The 20,653-nt window shown below is 40.7% G+C and overlaps 1 protein-coding gene across 2 annotated transcripts in view; it reads right to left on the bottom strand.

Annotated features, from left to right (window-relative positions):
* Positions 1-1,082: 1,082 nt before the first annotated feature.
* The window catches only part of LOC115051689 (activin receptor type-2A-like), a 43,758-nt gene continuing 24,187 nt past the window's right edge, over positions 1,083-20,653 (bottom strand). Inside the window, exons 5-12 of one of the 2 annotated variants that reach the window (XM_029515265.1) lie at positions 17,447-17,470; positions 11,432-11,575; positions 11,152-11,295; positions 8,102-8,247; positions 7,895-8,009; positions 7,202-7,340; positions 6,973-7,103; positions 1,083-6,708 (exon numbers count right to left, since the gene is read on the bottom strand). In XM_029515265.1, the coding sequence (XP_029371125.1) occupies positions 6,514-6,708; positions 6,973-7,103; positions 7,202-7,340; positions 7,895-8,009; positions 8,102-8,247; positions 11,152-11,295; positions 11,432-11,575; positions 17,447-17,470 (1,038 nt within the window). In that variant the 3' untranslated portion in view covers positions 1,083-6,513. The remainder of the gene's footprint in view (positions 6,709-6,972; positions 7,104-7,201; positions 7,341-7,894; positions 8,010-8,101; positions 8,248-11,151; positions 11,296-11,431; positions 11,576-17,446; positions 17,471-20,653) is intronic. The other variant, XM_029515256.1, reaches the window with a different exon arrangement.

Here is a 20,653-nt window from a genome sequence, read left to right as displayed (position 1 = left end):
TTAAAAAAAAAAAGAAAAAAAAAAAAAAAAACCCTCGAACTTCAAACAAGCAAGTTGTCTGATAAATGGGAATGAATCGATCTGAGTCAAACCATGTGATTGAGACGGCGGCAAAAAGAAAAAAGTCAGCATTCACAATCTCTAAAAACACATTTATTTACATCAAGTGGATTTCTTCAGCTGCTAAAAACCATGGCCGGCTAACATCAGCCGTGAGTCACAGCGCTGATCAGGGATCAATTTTGTCTCCTCTGATAATGTACAAAGGGTTTCTGAGGATTTCCTTCCGCTATAGTACTTCGCAAAGGGAATTCTCTTTCCTCCACACCTCAAAGGTAAGGAATCAGGGTGAAAGCCCTGGAGCTGGTGAGAACTCACTCTGGCTCAAGAACACCCAGGAGGAGCGTTTTGTTTTTTGTCCTGTTCATTTTCCAGTTTTAAAATTCCAGGTCTTTTTTTTTTCTCTCTCTCTCTCTCTCTTTCTCTTTGTCCTGTATTCACATTTTTGTCAGTAACATAAAAAGCAGAGTCACATGTATCAGGAGTAAAGAAACAAGCCATTTTTTAACATTTTAGACTTTTTTTTTTTCTTTAAACACCACCCACTAAAATATGATGTGTTTTCTTCCAGCCTTAAAAACCAGAAACCCTTTGAACACCAATACCATCGGAGGCTGCGTTGGCAGATCACCAATCAGCAATGTAACTTGGGAGCCTTGAGAAATGTCAAAAATGCTTGTAGTGTTTTTGTTGTTTTTTTTTGTACAAATTTCAGGCGAGGTCATTGGAGTTCAATGTTTCCTCTAAAATTCTTACCAACAGTGGGGAAAAAGCAGGAGACTGAGATGCTGGAAAGAAATAGCTTTTGTGGATGATTGTATTAACACATATGGAGTATTGCAACTGCTCTCCAAGAGCCGAAGGGGTTCTTTAAAATGTAACCTCACAGACACCCAAAAAAGTTCCTTGAAGAAGGCCTTGGGCCAGACATTTGTCATTCATTACATTTTTTTCTGCTGATGAACCCCCAAGTGCTTTCTTGTTTTTCTTAAGTACACAATGAGCCTCCAGCTTTTAGCTTACACAAAGCTCAACTTTAAATTTCTTTTTTTTTTTTTCTTTTTTTTTTTTTCCATAGTGAAGGACAATTTTTACACAGCTTGGCCAGACCCCCCGCTGCTGAGTCATAACATAAGAAAAGCATACATGAATGTAGAGGAAACACTGAAGTTCAACACGCACTTATAAAGATTCAGCTTAGAGTATATAGTTGATACAGGTATTTATCTTCTCATGTCTGTACAGATCCTAGACTGCTTAAAATAGTAGTGGTGGTGGTGGGGGGGGGGGGCAACAAGACACAAATGTTTCACTGGTAGTTTATATGCACAGCAATGTGAGGTGCTGGGCTGAGGGGGATCGATACAGAAAATCGTAAAGCCAGCACAATGAGAAACCCATTCGCACACCTGCTAATGAGAAAGCTTCGATTTAACATCACGTTGCGTCAAAACAGGTTTGTTCAGACCTGAGAGGAACCAGAGAGGTGGAGCTCACCTGTGACGAAAATGTTTTGAGGTTCAAATGAAGAGAAACCAAGCCAGATTTTTTTTTTTTTTTTTTTTGGGGGTGGGGGCAACTGAATAATCAATTTTATTGTGGAACTACATGGAAATTTGAAGAGGTGGGCCACGGCGATGGGAAGGCCTATAAATGAAATCCATCTTGGGAGTTGCCTTTACAGTTTCTGTTTTCTCTGGTTGCAGTGATGAGAGATGTTCGAAGGGATCTCCGAGTGTGTTGGTTTCACTAGTTTCTACAGCGACAGGGTACAATCACACGAAACCAGCCAAACGCAAAGCCCTCTAAAGTTACACAGGGCCGGGCTCAATCCATCAAAAGTACACACAATACTGGAATCCAGGAGTTTGAAGAACATTCATTCTCGGTCATTTGTCCATAGACTGAATAGAAAGAAGCATGTTACAGTTTATATCTTTTCTTTTTGAATTAATGAAAGTATTTCCTGAATTACAACCCAACACCCACCCACAACCCCCCAACAACAACCATAAATCGTGCCAACTCTTACAACTTTATTCTGAGTTGCACCTGAGTTCTGACCCCCTAAACCTCAGGCCTGTAAATTAAAAAATAAATACAACATATCAATATGCAAGATTACGGATTTAAAAAAAAAAATTAAAATGCTACAAGTTATTTGTGTGTGTGTGTATATTGAAAGTCACTCCTGCAGTTGATCCTACAGAAGTGTAGGGTAGTTTGCGGCACTGGTTGCATATAACTCGCTAGAACTTAGAAAAGCATAGTACTGAATCCCTGAATGGTATTTGTTGGTTTGGGACGGTTTCTCAGGCGCAGTTTAAACTCAAGTTTCCAGACTTCATTTACCTCCAGGACTGGGATGTGACCGTCAACTAAACATGGTAGTAATTTTTTTTTTTTTTTGTTTGTTTGTTTGTTGTTTCTTGAATCCTTTTTGCGGTGGCTGACAGGTTTGTTGACCACCAGCCAACCTTTAAAAGGATTTTTCAAAACCCACTTGGCTGCTAAAACACTGTTGATAAAGTTTCGCTCTTGAAGACAGAAACATGGAGGGTAATACTGATGTCTTTACTTGACAGATATGACAGTCGGCATACGTCGGGATGTCTTCCTTACAACACAAACATGGCCCTGTGCACTCCTGGAAAACTTTCAGAGAACGAGATAATGAGTCATCGTAAAACTGAGGAAACGTTTTGCTTCTTTCTCAAACATTAAGGGGAAACTGGAACTTAACCCAAAGCGGATCTTGGGATGGAATCCCTTTTTTACTCAAGGAGCCTGGTTGGATTTTGGTATATTTGCCATACTTTCTATCCTAAAGAAATCTCTGTGAGTGAGGTAGTACTTATTGAAGGGCTGCTGGGGTTTGCAGTACGGATCATCCCTGACTGTTCAAGCTTCAAAAAGGACCTTAAGATATTGGCTGTTTCTGAAGAGCAGTTAATTGTAAATCAGCAGCAGCAAAACAAAGCGATATCAATGCTCATATCGTACTTGTGCTACAATAAGTAAATAAGGAGAAGATGGCTTCAGCTTCCATCAAGGTTTGTTGCGTTTTTGCAATAGTTCTGTTTGCTGAAAAAAAAAAAAAAAAAAAAAAAAAAAAACATCAGTATGTTCTTCTGTCACAGCCTCCTGATTTACTCACTCTTCTCCGTTTTAGAGGTGTAGCAGGTCTCAGATGCACTCTCAAGGAACTTTCAGAGTTGCTTTTTACTTCTTCAAGTTCCGAGTTCCTTTCAGGTGAAAAATGGTCTATTATACTCAAGCAACTCTCAAGAAACCAATTTTTTCTTCTTTTTTTTTTTTTTTAGTTTTTTTAAGCTGCGGAGAAGGGCAGGATTTATTTTGACTGCCAACAAATCCCTAATTAACTCAGTTACCTCCACAAGGCATAAAGAACTCATTTCCACCAAACGTGGGGGAAGTTTGGGGGCAGGGGAGAACCCATTGCATTGGTTGAGCCAGTTAAAAGGTAGATCATGATATATATATATATAAATATATTTTTCACTTTGTAGAAATTGTACAATCTTGTATGACATTTTTGTCAGGAGGTGTGCACTGCCATTGCCAATCTCATTGCTTAGTGTTGTTTTACTTGGCTCTGTTTTTCTTAAGCACTGAAAAACAAGTTCAAATACAAGATAAAGAAAACATGATTATGTAGTGTCCTGAATGCGAAATTACTTGGAAGAGAGAGAGAGAAGTTTCAATATCTCACTGCACCATTCGATTGTATAATAAAAGTCTTGATTTTAAACAGCGTGCTGCGAAACCGTCCCAAAGCTTGAGGAGAGACTGCGGGTCTGCCGGCACCAGTGTTCAATGTCCCTCAGAGGAAATTAAAGACTCAAAAATGCCATTGCTACCTTCACAACAATGACAGATACATCCGTTTTGCCTGACATCTACAAGAGTAACTAATATGGATACGTAGAAATGGCACCAGGATGAAAGAGAGAAGGAGAGGTTCCTCGTCTAACTGCGGTTAGCCGTGCAACTGTTTGGTTAGTGTCAGGAGGATTTCAAAACCATTAATATCGGGCCTGTGTGAGGAAGAGAAAACTGCACCCAAGTAACAGTTTATCTTTGCTCATCACATGCATATTTTGTGAAGACTACTGAATCTGTTAAAATCAAAGCAGCGTGTGCTAAAGTCTACAGAAAGACATGAGACGTGCTGTATGTCCAGTTAGTTGTCCAGGTCTGATCAGGTTGACCCCAGAACACCACAACCCTTCTGTTGTTCAAAAGGAAAAAAAAAACAACAAACAAAGAAACAAAAAAAAAACAACACAAGCTATATATTTCAGAAAAAGTTGACACCGTTAAAATAGTAAAGACTGGTTAGAGAGACTGAGTCAGAGTTCAACATTATGTGGCTCATTTGTGGGCATGGTGAAGACAGGGAGCAGTAATTACAGTGTGTGGGGTCACGTTAGCACAACATTTGACCCAACATTACTTTAAGAAAAGCTAGGAATTGTCTCTCCTAAGTCCAGACCAGATGTTTGGACCACCAGGTTTGGTTCTTAGATAAACTAAAAAAATTAAAAACAGGGACGGGCAAAGTTTGAAGAGACATAGAGGACATTGTATGTCACCAGTTTTAAATTCAAACGGGTCCTAATGTTAGAGGAGATTCTGGTTTTGAGAGTGACAACACGGCTAAAACCTTAAAAGTGGAGACGAGGCAAGAAGGTGACAGAGGAGGCATAAGAATATCAGCGAGAGAGGAAGTACTCCAGTCCAAGACAGGTGAGGATGAGGAGGGACGAGGTGGAGGGTGTGAGGAGGTGGTGAGTAGCAAAGATTCCTGAGGTGTATCAAAAGAGAGCAGAAACTCTTGATAGTAATCCAGAAAAAGATGTGTGCAATCAAATCAAAAGCAAGCTGGCTCAGCTAAATACAGGTACAATTCCAAAGTAGGGCTGGGTACCCGTGAAAAATTCCTCAAATCTGCACTTCAAATCTGAAACCTTCCCAGAATTCATTATATTGGGTGATTTGTTAATCTGTTTTTTTCCCTAATAGAATCAGACCACACACAACTGATTTCACTAAATTTGAAGAACAAGGCTCCAAGAGTCGGGCCATCCTGAAGCATTTTGATACCCTCTGATTTGATTCTGATCCCAAATATGCAAAGTGTCACTGGTTGGTGCCCAGCGCTAATCCAGAGAGACATAAATACGTGAAGTGTATATCCAAATCTCACGGCCAAGATTAGAATTGTCAGCAGTGATAGATAAATACTCCGTTGACAGTTGACACGGCAAACCAAAACGGAAAAAAAAATCACTTTAAACGAGTAGGGGTCATAATTATTATTCTTTTTTTCCCATTTTCAGCATAAAATCTCCAAGAAAATAAAAGTTGCTATTCAGTCAAAAATCAAAGTGGAGCAAAAACTAAACGTGACACTGAGAAAGGGGAGGAAAAAGGGAGCAACACAGCCGTGTTTACGGCGTGTATGGCCATGCGTATCGGGTCTTCGCTGACTACGTTACCGATGAGTGTCATGGCTGACAGCAGATTGGTTGGATGTCATGACGAGCCAAGGTTGTGGAAAGAGTGAGCTTTGACTATGAACAGGGAGAAGGACTAATTTAAACTGTGTCCATCTGAACTGAGGTATACCTTGTTGAAGGAGGTTTATGGTTTTTATCATTGTAATGCTTGAAAATGGACCCTCCCCCCTCCCCCCTTTAAAATAAGCTTGATTACCAAGTTGTCTGGGTCCATAATACACTATGTACAGCAGCATTACACTATAAACATTCAGAAGCCGTTGCTTATTGGCAGAACGATAGTCGTTTCTTCAAAAAAACGCACACAGGAAAACAGCAAATGTATCGAGAGCTGGGTAGTTGTCTTTTTTTTTTTTTTTTTCCTTTCATGTCATTTTTTCTTTTTTTTTTTACACTAAAATGCACCGAGAGTTTCTGTGAAATTCATCTGCAAGATCTCCTCTCTCTGTAGAAAACCGAGCAGAACAGGTTGCCCTCTTATGTGTATGTATGTATAAAAAGAACAAGACATGATAAAAGTGTTGAGTGTCGTCGTCCCAGCGTGTCAGCACTGTCACTCTGTGACGTGGTTTGTCGTCGGAAATATCCTGAATCAGTTGCTCGGGATGAGAGCGTCGACCGTTAAAGTGTTAAATCCTTAGGCACACATATCAAAATGAGGTGGATATAAACTGATCTGGTGAGGTGGCCGCAGGGTGTTTCCTGAACGTGAGTAGCGGCCCGCACTTAAAGGAAAAAAACAAAACAAACAAACAAAAAAAAAAAAACCAAAACAAAACAAAACACAAAAACAGGAAACGTAAAGAAAGAAAGAACAAAAAACAAAAACACTGCGCCAACCAACCAGGGTCGGCTGTTCATCCCCTCGTGTTGATCCATCCAGCTCATCCGGTGTTATCTTATTGGCCGATCATAAGCTGGACTCTTTGGGTGGGAGGTCCACATTGGTCACCATGGTGACCACAGTGACTATCTCCTCTGGACCGATGATTGGGGCTTGGCGCTGCATTTGGCCGATGCGCTCCTCCACGCAGCCGGCAGACAGGCGAGCTTCGGCCTCATGGTCCCAGCAGTCCTCGATGGTTTCGCAGAGCATGGCCAGACCCTGAGGGAGTGAGGCAGAGCTGTGTTAAGACCGGAGGTTATGGTTCCCAAACGACACGAATCACTGCAAATGCGAATACATTTGATTATATCGCTAAAATAAACAAAAGTTAAGTGGTAAAAAATGTAATAATCACATTTCAGGATTATTTCTACATTCTAGACACTTTTGTTTAGAATGATTTGCCATGCAATCTGGTTCAAATAACGATTCAGTAAGAGGACAGCCAAACAGTGACAGCGAAAGGGCGTCCCCGCTGCTCACCGTGTGTTTCTGCCAGCAGTCTCGCAGGCAGGGCCGCAGTTTCTTATGCACGACAACCTCCTGCATGTCCTCCAGAGACGGATGCTGTCCCACCTCCTCTTCGAATGGGAGCATGTATTCATCCACTGGGCCTGTTGACACACAGCCACATGTCACAAGTTTGTATCAGTCTGAGGTAAGATAATCTGATAGCAGAGTTTCCTTGAAGCTGCGCGGCTGACGGTCTCACCATCAGCAGCTGTGCACCGAGACGCAAGCTCCCAAAGTACTAGCCCGAAGGCATACATGTCGATACGCAGGAAGGAGTCACGCTGGAAGTTTATGGCCCCCTCCAAGACCTCCGGAGCCATGTAGCGCCGCGTTCCCACCTACCGGTTCAAAGGGAACAGTTCAAGAGGTCAAAGGTGAGCATCGGGCAAAAATGTGAAGGGAATTGTCAAACACACACACACACACACACACACACAGAACAGTGAGAAAGGAGAGTCATCACACAGCCACAGACGGGCTGAAACAGTGAAAAGTGATGCCTGCCATCAAGAAGTGTTGCTGCTTAGCTGGCAGATCGTGGCAGTTCAACTTTGCTCAAATATCCTTTTCCAGCTTGTTTTTAGACCATTAGATCAACACGAGTTGAGAATGTGACCAAACATTTTTGTGTCAAACACAAAACTGTTAAACACAATAAATGATGAATTCTGTTGTAAATTCAGTTTCAGCTGCGATGGTTTGCTCCTATTTTTGAACAGAGTGGGTGTTTGTAAAAAATTGTATATATTGAGATCCAGTTTTTTCAATATCTGCGTGTAAGACCTTGAGAGGTCTTAAGAGCTTGATCTTGGCCAACACAGTCACCAATAGGTGCTATCAGATAATGTTGACTCAGTGCCATTACCCACAGTGCACAGGGCCTCAACTGTACCTGTCCATGTGTGTCTCCTGCTGACTTTCCAGCCTCAAATTTCAGGGCAAGGCCAAAGTCAGCTATGCAGGCTGTCAGGTTATTCTTCAACAGCACATTCTTACTCTTTATGTCCCTAAGAGCCAAAAAGAAAACCGGTCACTCAACACAAAGCCGCTGGGACCCCAAGATCTTGATTAAGCTGGACAATATTTATGGTAAGCATACCTGTGAGCAATGGAGGGTTTGTGTCCATCCTTGTGTCCTGGAATGTCTTCATGGAGGTAGGCCAGACCGCGGGCCGCCGTCTGGGCGATGTGGCAGAGTTCATTCCAGGACACCACGTTGGCTTTCAGGTAGTCTGTCAGAGACCCCTGGAGAGGGAGAGAGCAAGGACGAACGCAACAGACATCCAGCATTAAAATTTCTTCACCAGACAAGGACTAGAGAGTTTATGGCAGAAATGCTATCTGCCAATATCAAGATCTGTACTGGCTAAAACCGGAAAACTGACATATAGTCCTGCCAGCACCAGTGACGTGTGGTGAATAATGTTTACTATTATTTTTTGGTAAATATTAGTGCACAGGTGAGATTATCAAGTCAGAATGGACACATGACTTTCAGCATCAGATATTATCCACTTGCAGCTGAAAGGTTTCTAGAAAGGTTTAACTTAATCAATATACAACAATAGCTAATTAATTTCACTGCAAAACAATATGATGATACAATGCAGAAGCAAAGATGCTCACGGTAATACTAAGTGGAAGGACAACTAATGCTAAATACCACTATAGTGATGGTTATACTTGTACTGATTCCCACCTCTCTGGAACATGCAACGTTTCCATGGTAACAGCAATACCCCGAGCGGGTTGAAATTCATCTTAAGCTTGTGGGTAGTATTGTAATTCACAAGGGATGAAGCAATAAAACAATTTCTGTACGAGGGCTTCCACACTGGCAGATATGTGAGGTGTGCTTGATTGTACGGAACAATACTGAAACTTTTGGGAGAAAGAAAGACCCGGAGCTTTACATTTCCCTGCAGGGTGATAAATATAATTTATGACCCACTGGGGATCCTCCAAAAACCACAGTCAAGTCCTTTCATCGCCTCTGTTGCAAAGCAAACGTCTTGCACATTTACTGTTCATGGTGAATAATGGAGAGCTGATGAATGCTCTTTATTATTCCACCCGTCGACTGTTTGTTAATATCTATTCATCAAGGAAAGGCTTGCTGACCACACAATCAAACAATTGCATCAAAACAACATCAGATCTATTTATTTCTTATTTTTAAGTTTGTACAGCTTCATCTTAAGCTATGTCTTTGTGGACATAGTTCCTGACCTCATGGCTCCCTTATCCTTCATGCACCATCTTTGTTCTTACATAATGTATGTCAATATGATACAAGGTCACTTCTGGCAAAAGGCCACACAGAAGTAGTGTCACCGTGTCACCACTAGATGGCAGACAGTCCCTACAGAATGAGAAAAAGGCTCCAAATCTGCACAGCACAGGCTTCCTTAAGGGTAGAATCCTCATCCATAATCTCCCACCGTATATATGTACACGTTGAGTATTTGCAGTTTTGCTTATTTCTCTCTATTCATGAAAATGCCAGTAACAAATTCGACCACATCCCTTTGAAAATACCAGCTAATATTACCCAGATTTTATCGTTCAAAAACTGAACAAAGCTTTCTTGTATATTCTCGGGTTAAGATTGAAACAGATAATCAGATCCCTAGCACACTGAGCTGCTTTCATGCATCACACATTGAAGTGGGAATAAGCCGTCAAGGAAACGCTGAACTCTGTGATCACAGCTGTTACACAAGCTCAAGTCAGTCTAAACCCAGGTATCAAACATTTTGACACCTATACGGGGGGGGAGAACAACTCTCTGTAGGTCAGAGACTTCAAAAATAATTGCATTAAATGTTTCACAAGACATTTATTTCCTATTCCTGGACATACAACCTTTCCCTAAAAGGCCTCTAAAACCCATTCCTGCACATTGTCACTTCCACTAGGAAAGCTTGAATGAACCAAAATTGCACTTTTAGAGCAGTTCCATGGTTAAATAGCAACAAGTTGGACTGCTGAGTTCATGCGTCCTCATCTGCAACCTTTAATTTTTCAACCTTCATCCACTCAGGGAGTGTTTCTTAAGCACGCGGGTTCAAATTCCTGTCCTGGCTGGGAACTTCAAGCAGGGGAAGTGCATGAAAATCACTTCATTCTGTCTGTAATGACCCTTAAAACACAGAGGCACTTAAACCCCGAAAGCTGAAAAGACTGTGGTTAAGACGGTGAGTGGAGCACGACATGGTTAACAATCAAGTCTTCCTTCTGTGAGTAATCCTGGCATCAAAAAGCCAGTCTGAAAACTCCCAGTCTGACATATACTGCAATTATGATTTAGCTCCCAAGGCACAACTAAATCAATACGATATGGAAGTTTCATGCATAGTTTCTTCACAACTTTGTTAGCTGTCCGCTAGAGATTTTTAGATCTGTGAACAAAGCACTCGGCAAGCATGTCTCCACAGGGATAGTAATACAGATAAGAATAGATATGGCCAGCATCCGGTTAGTGGAAGAAATCAGGTGGGATATTCAGGGAATTTGTTGACATGCACTGTTGTTTTCAGGAAAACGTGTACACATGCAGCTGGTCAGAAATTGGACTTCTCCACCAAGATATTTTTTTAACCAAAGCAGCCCCGATCATTCGCTATTTTTTGCTTCTTACTCTGTGAATCTATTACGTGTCTGAATCAAAGAAAAACAAATTGTTCAGCTGTGGAGATAAGTACGTTGATGATTGTTTAGTTTAGTTTAGTTTTTTTTTTTTTTTGTAACATCAGATGGAACTATTTCAGATACAAGGACGCATCTCTTCTTTCCGCTCTCTGTTGTCTCTTAATGTTACAGAGATGCGTTCCTGTTGACTGCGGAAGCGTTGAATTACATTCAGCTCAGTATTGTCAGCTTTAACATAAAGTTCAGAAATGTTCTACTCCTTACACACAAACACACACACAAACAAACGTTAATTCAGAATATATAGCTATAGAGGAATATAGAGATCGTGAATATATTAGCTATCTCCTTCCCCTCATGTTGAGGCAGCTGAACTAATTTCAAGTGCAGTCATTTATTTGAAAGAGGAATATATTGCTTTTCCATGAAACGGAATGAAACAATTCAATAAACGAAGCGGTTAGAAGGTCGTATAAATCTCCATCCCTGACGGCCTACCTTGTCATGGTAGGCGGTGATGAGCCACAGCTCCAGGTCCAGGTTGTTGTTCCTCTTCTCCACACCAATAAAGTGGAGGATGTTGTCGTGCTTCATGCCGTTCACGCTGTAGATCTCATACTCGTTCTGCCAAGACAGTTTGTCCTATACAAGAGCAAGTTATTTCTGTTATCAAGATACCCAATTAACACGAGCAAATGCAGCTCGGAGAGAAAAAAAAAAAAAGAAAAGAAAAGAACGGGAGGTGACAAGTGGTGTTAGGAATAAGTTAGCAAAGCACCTGAATTGGAAAGATTTTCACGGCCACATATTCGTTCAGCAGCTGGGCCTTCCACACGCATCCGAAGCGCCCCCTCGCTTTCACCTCAATCAGCTGCAGCGGTTTGTGTCCCAAAACGGGTGATGGGGGTGAAGGGCCAGGATCCTGCAGAGGAAGGACAAAACAAAACAAAACCTCAAGGAGGGTTCATTTCTTTTCTTTTCTTTTTTTTGCAGAGCATTAAAGTAGCATTGGCTTACACCGAAGGTGAGCCAGGCCAGCAGATTCAAGATCACTTTCACATCTTAAATCACATCTTACAGATTGCCTTTATAGTCTTGCTTTTATGAGACAATACTCTCCTATAATTTTTTGCCAACATACTGTTTTTAGCCTCTTATGTCATCTCTTATGCTGTGGTGTCCTATATTTTAACTTGCTTCATTTATTTTACGGGTCCGTTTGTTTTATTCGATTGTTAAAGCGCAGTGGAAAGGCTGGCTTAGGGTGTGCTGTATGTTTGAATTTAGCAACATTATCGCTGTGAATGTTTTTAACAGCGAAGATACAGCATACTTAACAGGGTTTGGATTCATTCACTCAAGATTTTCAACTTTTCACTTCCCATGAGCAAAGCACACGAAACGCAGCCGGTGCATGAACATGAATGAACATGAAACAGGACAAGCTCAGTTTCTGATTAAAATGGAGAAACGTTGAAATAAAAACATTCGGGTGCCTTTGTTTCTGAGTCTGGCGGGTCGAAACCCCATGCTTGTATTATCATGCTAATCCCATAAACAGAAATGAAAGCAAGGAAATCCAAGGCATGTTAAACGCTGCTCGTGATCTGGATTAAGATGATCACTCTCACATATGATTCACAGGAAAGGAGAGAGGACAAGTGAGGATCGAGGGACACTGAGAGACAGGAAGGTTAAAAAGAAGCATGCCGTGAGGGAGTCACATTTCCACAGGAGAAAAGATAGAGGAAAAAAGACAAGCACATGACTGATGGCCTTGATGAAACCGGATATACTGATGTAAAATCCCATCTTTACTTGTGTGCCTCTGTATACCTGCTATCAGTAATGCCAGTAAGGGCCATGTTTTCACTGAAGACTTACAAGGTCATCGATAAGCTGGAACAAGTTTCAAGACCCGAGGCCCTCAGGATCTACTCAGACCTCCTGACAATATATCTAAAGTGCACACTTGTCAATCTGAGCCTGCTTTCCTGACGTCCAGTAAAATGTTTTCCCTTTGAGTTACAAGGTTTGCTCCTGATATAAGTGACAGAGAGGATTTAACAGACGGAATAAGCATTCACACCAGGCTTTGCTTGTGTGAGTAACAAAAGGTACGCTTCCGCACACAGATTGCATTTGCTTAATTTATCGCTTTGGCACTCAACCCCTTCGGAAAGACAGGCCTTGCTGACATCCGAGAGTTTGCATGATGCTTGCGCTGCATTTCATTGCATGTGTAGTAAAACTTGGGAAAGGTAGCTTCAGCTTTTACCACCTGTCCTGACAAGGTTATCGTGGCTATGGAAGCAAACCGTATATCATTTAGCAGCATTTATGGGTTAGATTCGTATCAAGTGGAAATTTTATGCCTGGTTATGCCAACTTTGGCCTTCAGTGCACATAAAAAGAAGATGCTGCCGAAACCAGGACAGCCTGAAATGTGGAGAGATCGTGCCGCTTCACACTTAGGATTTAATTTAGACTCATTCTACTTATTTGAGGGATTTGATATGAAAGCAAATTAAAAAACAAAATGATCCCTGCCTGACATTGATTCATAAAGCGCCGTCTTATGGTTTGTAATCTGAGGGAGCACAGAAAGGATCATTTCAGGGCTAGACATTGCAGGTGAAGCGCAGTCAAGCGCAACATTTTGCTGATATAATACAGCTGAAACGCTTACAAGTAAGAATTTATTCAAAATGCTGTTGCCAAATAAAATGTGGTGTGGAATTGTGTTGGTTAGGTCACTGCACATTTCATTTAATTAATTATGCTCTTTGTGACATAAATTGTATCATTTTGTTGTTCAAGCCAATGAGCACTTTTGTATTTACAAGGCTACAATGTGTTCTTGTGTTGGATTAAGTTCAGTTGATTCTTTCGTATATTGTTGTTCTTTAGTTTCAAATATTAATGCTTTTGTTCTTCAAGACTGAATTTGTATTTTACAGTTCGGTGTGAAATATATAATAGCTCCAGAAAACTTAGCAAAGTTTCATCCAATTTATCATTAAGGCTGTAGGGATGCACATCACGATGATTGTAGTTGCTAATTTAAGCTTTTTATTAGCAGAAGAAAAAGCAATTGTATTTAGTTTTTTTGTTTTTTTTCTGTGTAAACAAAAAGCAGGCTTTCCATGCAGACTCTGGAGGGGGGAATGGAGTCTTTGAGCGGGAACTGGTTTGTTTACTTAAAGCCTTTTCCCTCTAATAGAGAGCTGCAAGGCAGACCTGCTGTCTCTACACTCTCACACGGAATGGCCACCAAATGATGGGGGGAAATTGCACACAATGGTGCTGCGGTTGGATTACAGAGCGGCCAAAATGGTCCCAAGTTGGCACCCTGGAACAGAATATACTGGCCAAAATAAGGAATTTATAGAAAAGATTGCACAGAAAAGTTGGTCTACACATGTTTTCAGTGTTGTTTAAGAATGAGAAAACATGCATTGCAGGGTGATGGGGGAGGAAATCCAGATTACTTAGTTGCTGGCACTTTTTTGTAAAATATTTTCAGTAGTTGACCATTCAGGAACAAAGCTAAGCTAAATTTAGCTCGGATTTGACCGATTCATGACCAGAAAGAGAGAAATAAATTTAAGTTCTACTTATTTCATTGAAGCAGGAAGTTGCCACCCAGTTTGATGAGAGACCATTATTGATATATCTACTCAAATTGAAAGATTTGGTGCTTGGCAGACTGTAATTTCAGACCTTGTGCATGATTTGCGTTTGTCAGTACAGCTGGAAATTGCAAAATAACTGAGTGAGCTAATACCTGGTTTGATTCAGCATGAACTTGAGATATACCAGCAGCTGCATGTTTCGAAGTCAATCTTGATGTCGCAAAAGAAGAGAAAAATACCATGAACAAGTCCAGCTCCCTACCAGGACAGTGCTGCAGTGTAATTTGGATAATAGTGCATAAACACAGCACGCAGCTCTATCTCATACTTGTTAAATAAAAGATTTCTGCTTCAGCATGTAAACTAATGAAGTATAATCAGTCCCTCTATTAGCCAAATCCTCACTTATGAAACTGAGTAAGAAATATGTTGCAACATGTTTCTAATATTATGATATTTGTAAAACTACTGAAGCAAACACTTCATCGAGCCAAATTTCGAAAACATTTTTTGGTCATATTTCTCTTCACCTAGCTGTTAAAATAAGAAACAGTCAAATCCAGTGAACATGAGGTGAACCTTTTAGGTCTTTGATCCCCCCGTCAGCTTGAACTGTGACAGTAGAACATGCTTATAATTCTTGATTAGCAACGCTGCTATTAACAAATGCGAAAGAGTGCACAAGAATCAAGCAACTGTGACCTGACAGCAGATATAAAGAGGGCGATTCAACTGACAAGTGGGCACAAGGGAAAGGATGACCAGAATGGTTTCCCTGTGAATGTGGATACCTATCAGTGGGGCAACACTTGTTCCGGAAGGACTGAAAGAAATGTGGCCAAAGCGAGCTTCACTGTATTTACTGATCTGATTGTCTGAAGTGATTATAATTCTCATCATGATTTGTGGAGAAAATTGGGGCATTATCTGAACAACCTCATATACCAATGCCTGCAGACTTGTATATCAATCTATTTCTTTGTTTGTATTATTGTTCAAAGCCCTCTAGGTTTATTGTTATTGGTAACAACAGGATTATAGAGTCTGATTGTGATTTTGAAAAAAAAAAAAACAAAAAAAAAAAAAAAAACCCAAAACAAAAACAAAACAGAACACTTGTTTTGTCATTGATTCCGTCTAGAGGAATGGAAGTGAGAAAAGTTCCAGTGCATCTGTTATCCATCTATCCATTAGCAATACCTCCTATCCTTTTCACAGACATGGAGGGGGGGACTGCAGCTGATGACATTGCGGGTGAAAAGCAAGGTGCACCCAGGATAGGTGCACCTCACTCAATAAATAAGCAGGTTAGCATGTAGAGAGGAACAACCCCTCACACTTCCCATTCCCACCATTAACCTAACATGCATGTCTTTGGACTGTGGGAGGAAGCTGGAGGTCTGAGGGCCGCCTAAAAACACAAAAACACACCAGCCGCTAAGCTTGGTTTGATGAAAGCAATCATTTTGTGGAAGCAATCTCGTTGTTTCTATTTCTCATGGCCTTATTGATGAAGTATCTGTGATTCAGGATTGGGAAATCAGCAATGGCTGGAATGTATTTTCCTTTCCCTTCTTGTTGCCGCTGCTTTTTGTGACAAAGAAATGTGTAATCTGCACAGATGCCACTGAAGACAAATTCCTGCGCATCTACTGAGCTTGGTGAAATATGTGATTCAGCCTCTGATAATAATGTGCATGTGAAAATGATCACTGAGTCTGAGCACTCAGTCTGGCTCATTGGTACGCTGCGTTTCATTGTCAAGTCTAGGGCCAAGGTGAAGTTCTGCAGAGCTGCTATACCTGGCAACAGAGCGACTGTCTTTGACCATGATTGTGATGTGAATGATGACAGATGGGCTTGTGGGTGATGGCCCGATCCTGAATACCACAAATGTGTCATGTTACACTTCAAGTCTTCATACTTCAACTGGCATTTGAGATCATTCTCATGATGATGTGGCCTCAGAACAAATGATTGCGGGACCACTTTCTTCCTTTGTGCCTGCGTTTTTTTTCTTCAAAACTCTTGTGTTTTCCAGGCTTCAGCCCAACAAGACAGCCCGACCCGGTCTCCCCGAGGAGACACAGGATACCTTGTCCTATCACAGGGCGCCGTGGCCTCAAATGGGGACATATTACACTTAGTCAGCAGACCACAGGAAACAAGAAAACTAAATCTGCTGCCTCATGCCGTTCTTCCCAACCGTTAGGCGTCTCCCATGGCCTAATCAGGTTACACCTTCATCTGTTACACGCCAACAGGTCCTATAGGTCTGGTCTGGTTTGGTATGTCCTGGGCCCTTTAGCTACAGTAAACATTCAGAGATATAACCTATAATGTTCAATTCCAATGGCTCGTTACTCTGGACTAAAGCATTTAAAACTGATTATCTCAAGGTCATATGAAATACCAATAGTTATTGACATGACCTTAAAGAGATAACCTGCAATCCTAACTTCATAATCGGACAGAATTTAAACTCTCCAACAACGACGAACTACCTGCTGTTTCTTGCGTGAGAATTTCCAGAGATATTTGCAGCCTCACTTCTATTCCAATTTGTCCAATTTTGAGCCAAAGTACATTTGCAAAGGCTGATGCTCCTCTTGTACTTAAGTAATTTACACTCTCTGACTTGAAAAATGTTCCAGATAAGTGGCAATGCTCCTACTTATGCAAAATGTATCTGCACTCCTCCTCAGTCAGCATGTGGAATGGAAAAACATGCTGCAGAATCAGATACACCTTGAGATGAAAAACACGGTGAGCCATAGGTCGAGCAGATACCATTCTGGAAACTGGGTCACATCACAAACATTAAGTTACATAAACATCACAAATGGACATTCATACAAAAAAAGGGGGCTGCATTCAGAGCCATGTTGGCTGCTTTCCACCATGCACAATACATTTTCAGCAGGGAGCACAAAAAACATCCGTCCATGCAATAAATCCAGGCAAAAAAAACCAAACCAAAACAAAACAAAAAACAAGAGACTGAAAAGTGTTTCGAACTGAGTAGAAAAGATGCTGTCGAAAAAGCAAAGACAAGAACAAAATGGTGGTCTGAGATTGAGGCGGAGAATTCATACCAAGCTCTGAACCCAAAAGGGGGAAAACTAATAGTGTTTCAACTTCAGTTAAACTGCTCTTACCTCTACCATAATGTGAAAGGCGTGCTTGTTGAAAAGGAACATAAGAAGCAAACAGAGAAATTATTGCTATTTTCTGTCGGTTAGAGGATGAAATGGAGGCTGATGAAAGGCAGGGGGTGATGGGTTGTCCCTGAACAAACTTTTGTTCCCCTTCATACTCCAGACCAGGGCACCAAAGGTAAGATAGATCATTTTTCAGAAATGATTCAAAAGCAAAGGAACTGAAAATTGACTGAACACTCCCCTGAAAAAGGGAATTAAACCATATTCCTAGATCACAGTAAAACCAAACACACAATACAATGTCAGCACCCTGTGGAGGGTTTGTGAAACTGGGGGACACAAAAATGATGGGTTAAGAAAGTGAATGACAGCTTCAACTGAGTATGCAGCGCTCAGACTGAGCAAACTCTGATGGCATATTTGAGACATATGAAAAATGATTTCAAATGACAGAAAATGCAAAAAGGTCAAATGTTAAAAAAAAAAACAAGAATTCATATTCAACAATTCAGTTTAAATCAGGAACTATATGATGAAAGAATAAGAGGATAACGCAATTCTGTTGAAATAAAAGAGTTTTTTTGACACCCGTGCAAATCTTAGGGGGAAAAAGGCAAATTAAAGTCTCTTGCTGAGTAGATGAAAAGCAGAGCTCAACCGAAAACCGCAGCTTCCTAAACCTGCTTATCCTTTGTTTTATAATGTATAGATTTCATTGGCACTTAGCGATACTTTTGTCTAACAACTGCAGCTGACTGATGAAGCAACAGTCAAGTCAAAATAAAATCAGGACTATAAAAAGGGGGAAAAAATCATTTCAGCTTCTTTAATGTGCACAAAGTCATTTGCAAGCAATCAAAACTGGACAAAAAGCTGCATCCAAACAAACAAACAAACAAACAACAAAAAAATGTAAGTAGCTTCATGATAACGCAAGTGGTGAGACTTTGATCAGATTCAATTAGCGAGACAGGTAAAAATAACAAGATATATTTTTAAGTGCTCCAGGTCTCACCACGTGAAACCTGTGCGTCTGCGTACTCAACAGAATCAGTTCCAGTTCGCCTCCACTTTGTACTGTGGTGTGAATATTGGAGACTTAGGGGCAAATTTGCAGCCCGTGATGGACGACAATCCCGATGAGATAATGACGTGTGTGCCGTAAAGTTACTTTGCTATACATCCTTTTCTGCATATCGCATTGGATTAAATATTTTTGCACTGTCAACTGAGTATGTGTGCTCGAAAATCAAATGTGCTCAATTGGAAGTCATAAAAAAAAAGCCTTCTTCTTTATGAAGTGCACCCGCTGCCCCCACCTCCAGCCTGCCCTAATGTAAAGCTGACAACTGTATGAGAAAGCACAGCGGCAGCTCTTTTCACTGGGTTGGTTTTCTTTCTTTCTTTAATGCCTTTCCATCATAAAATAAGAGAGCCATGATAATGGGCCCATTAATGATCATTAAGTGGGAACAATTACTTTTGCATCATGGAGACTGCATGTTTCATTAGCTTGCAAGGGAGAACTCATTCACTGAAGAGAAAGATGCTACTGAATTCAGTGCTGGAAATGTCAACGGTGATAAAGCAGGAGATGTCGGGGTGGGAGTTTTCAGAGCATGTTGTTCTCTTTGGGGTTTTAGCTCGAAGTGTCTATTTATAGTTTGCACCTATTTCTCTTAATGTTGTTTGAACTTCAGTCTTTTACTTGACTTGTCCCATTCCCTATTCCCACTATTTAGCTGTTCAATCACAAACAAGCTTCAGTGCCATACTACCCTTTGGATTCACTCAGCAGTCAGTGTTGTGTTGTGCACGCTATGCTTTTGTCTCCGTTCAGACGCCTTTACTTGTTTATGACATAACCACATTCATACTCCATTTAATTAGAAATTTAGATTAAATGTGCAGAGTGTGATGCAGAGCCGGTATTGTAGCTGCCTCCTGGATGTTGTTAGGTAACAGAGAAAAACAAAACATCATCTATTACTACACCTATGACGAACGGTTATAATGAGTTCCCATCCACACAGGCCACTTTAAAATCTAACAAGCAACAGGTGTGGGCAATCTGTTAACTTCAAATTAAAAATACATGACTAACAATGCAGCATTATTCTCCCGTGGAAGCAGCACAGAAACAAATATGAATAGGCATAAATGAAAGTCTAATTGGTTAGTGCTATTTACCCAAAAAAATAACAGAACGTCATCTATGACGTAACTTCTGTTATTCCTAGCTTTGTAGAGCTGGTAAAAAAAAGTGTAAAACCAAGAGACACAAATTTTCACAATGCCTGAGGTGTTATAACAGCACTAACAGAGTGAATTGCTTGAATCTTTGGACAACACTTGCACAGAGAGCAGCTTAAAGTTAAAGTTCAACATTATTTGTTCGTTTGCCAGGAGTTAGATGATCACCTTGTTTTGAATTCATACAATCAGTCATTATTGAAAATGGCGGATGCTTTTCATTTTAAATTTCACATGAAACGCCTTCTTATATCTTATGGTTTCACTGGACAGTTGTGTGTTTACTTTTAACACTCGAGATTTGCTGGTGGCTGTCCTTGATGACTTTGCTAGTGAGTGATTGTGAGTCGCCTCTGCTTCTTTCTTTTTGCAGCCTGTGGTGCAACAGAAAAAAACAAAACAAAACCATACTCTTCCACAACACAACATCAAAAATATCTCTCCCCCTGCTGCTTCCATCTATGAACTCTTTCTCCATTTACAGTATTGAAAAAAACTGATTTAATCAATTGTGTCTGTTTTAGCTTCTCCTCAAATAGCAGGCGGGTGGGGTTTACTACTTTACCTGCTCCCGGAAAAGCATAAAGCTGATTTTTAAACATATTCATGTACAAATTACAACCTTCTCCTCCCTGTCCTTGCAACACACCTCTGCATAGACACACGTCATTATACAATGCGGCATGACTTAACTTGTTTCGTGCTGGTTATTTCATTTCATTTTGCTCCCCTTGTGATTCAATCAATCTATTAGCTGTTCATTTTTTTCTCCACTGTATCATCATTTGATATCTGAACTGCTCTTATTTGGCCCTGATCTCTTTTTGTTTTATGCTGTTTATTTATTCATTCATGTGTTTGCAGGTAAGATGGTTCATAAGCCTCTTAGCGGTGTTACTTTTCCACTGCATATTAGCATTTGTTTCCTGATTGTACTGTGGCTATGTCTTT

Source organism: Echeneis naucrates, chromosome 2 (assembly GCF_900963305.1).
Source record: "Echeneis naucrates chromosome 2, fEcheNa1.1, whole genome shotgun sequence".
NCBI classification, from domain to species: Eukaryota; Metazoa; Chordata; class Actinopteri; order Carangiformes; family Echeneidae; genus Echeneis; species Echeneis naucrates.
Note: the sequence above shows the minus strand (reverse complement) of the source record. Positions and strands in the feature narration are given on the sequence as shown.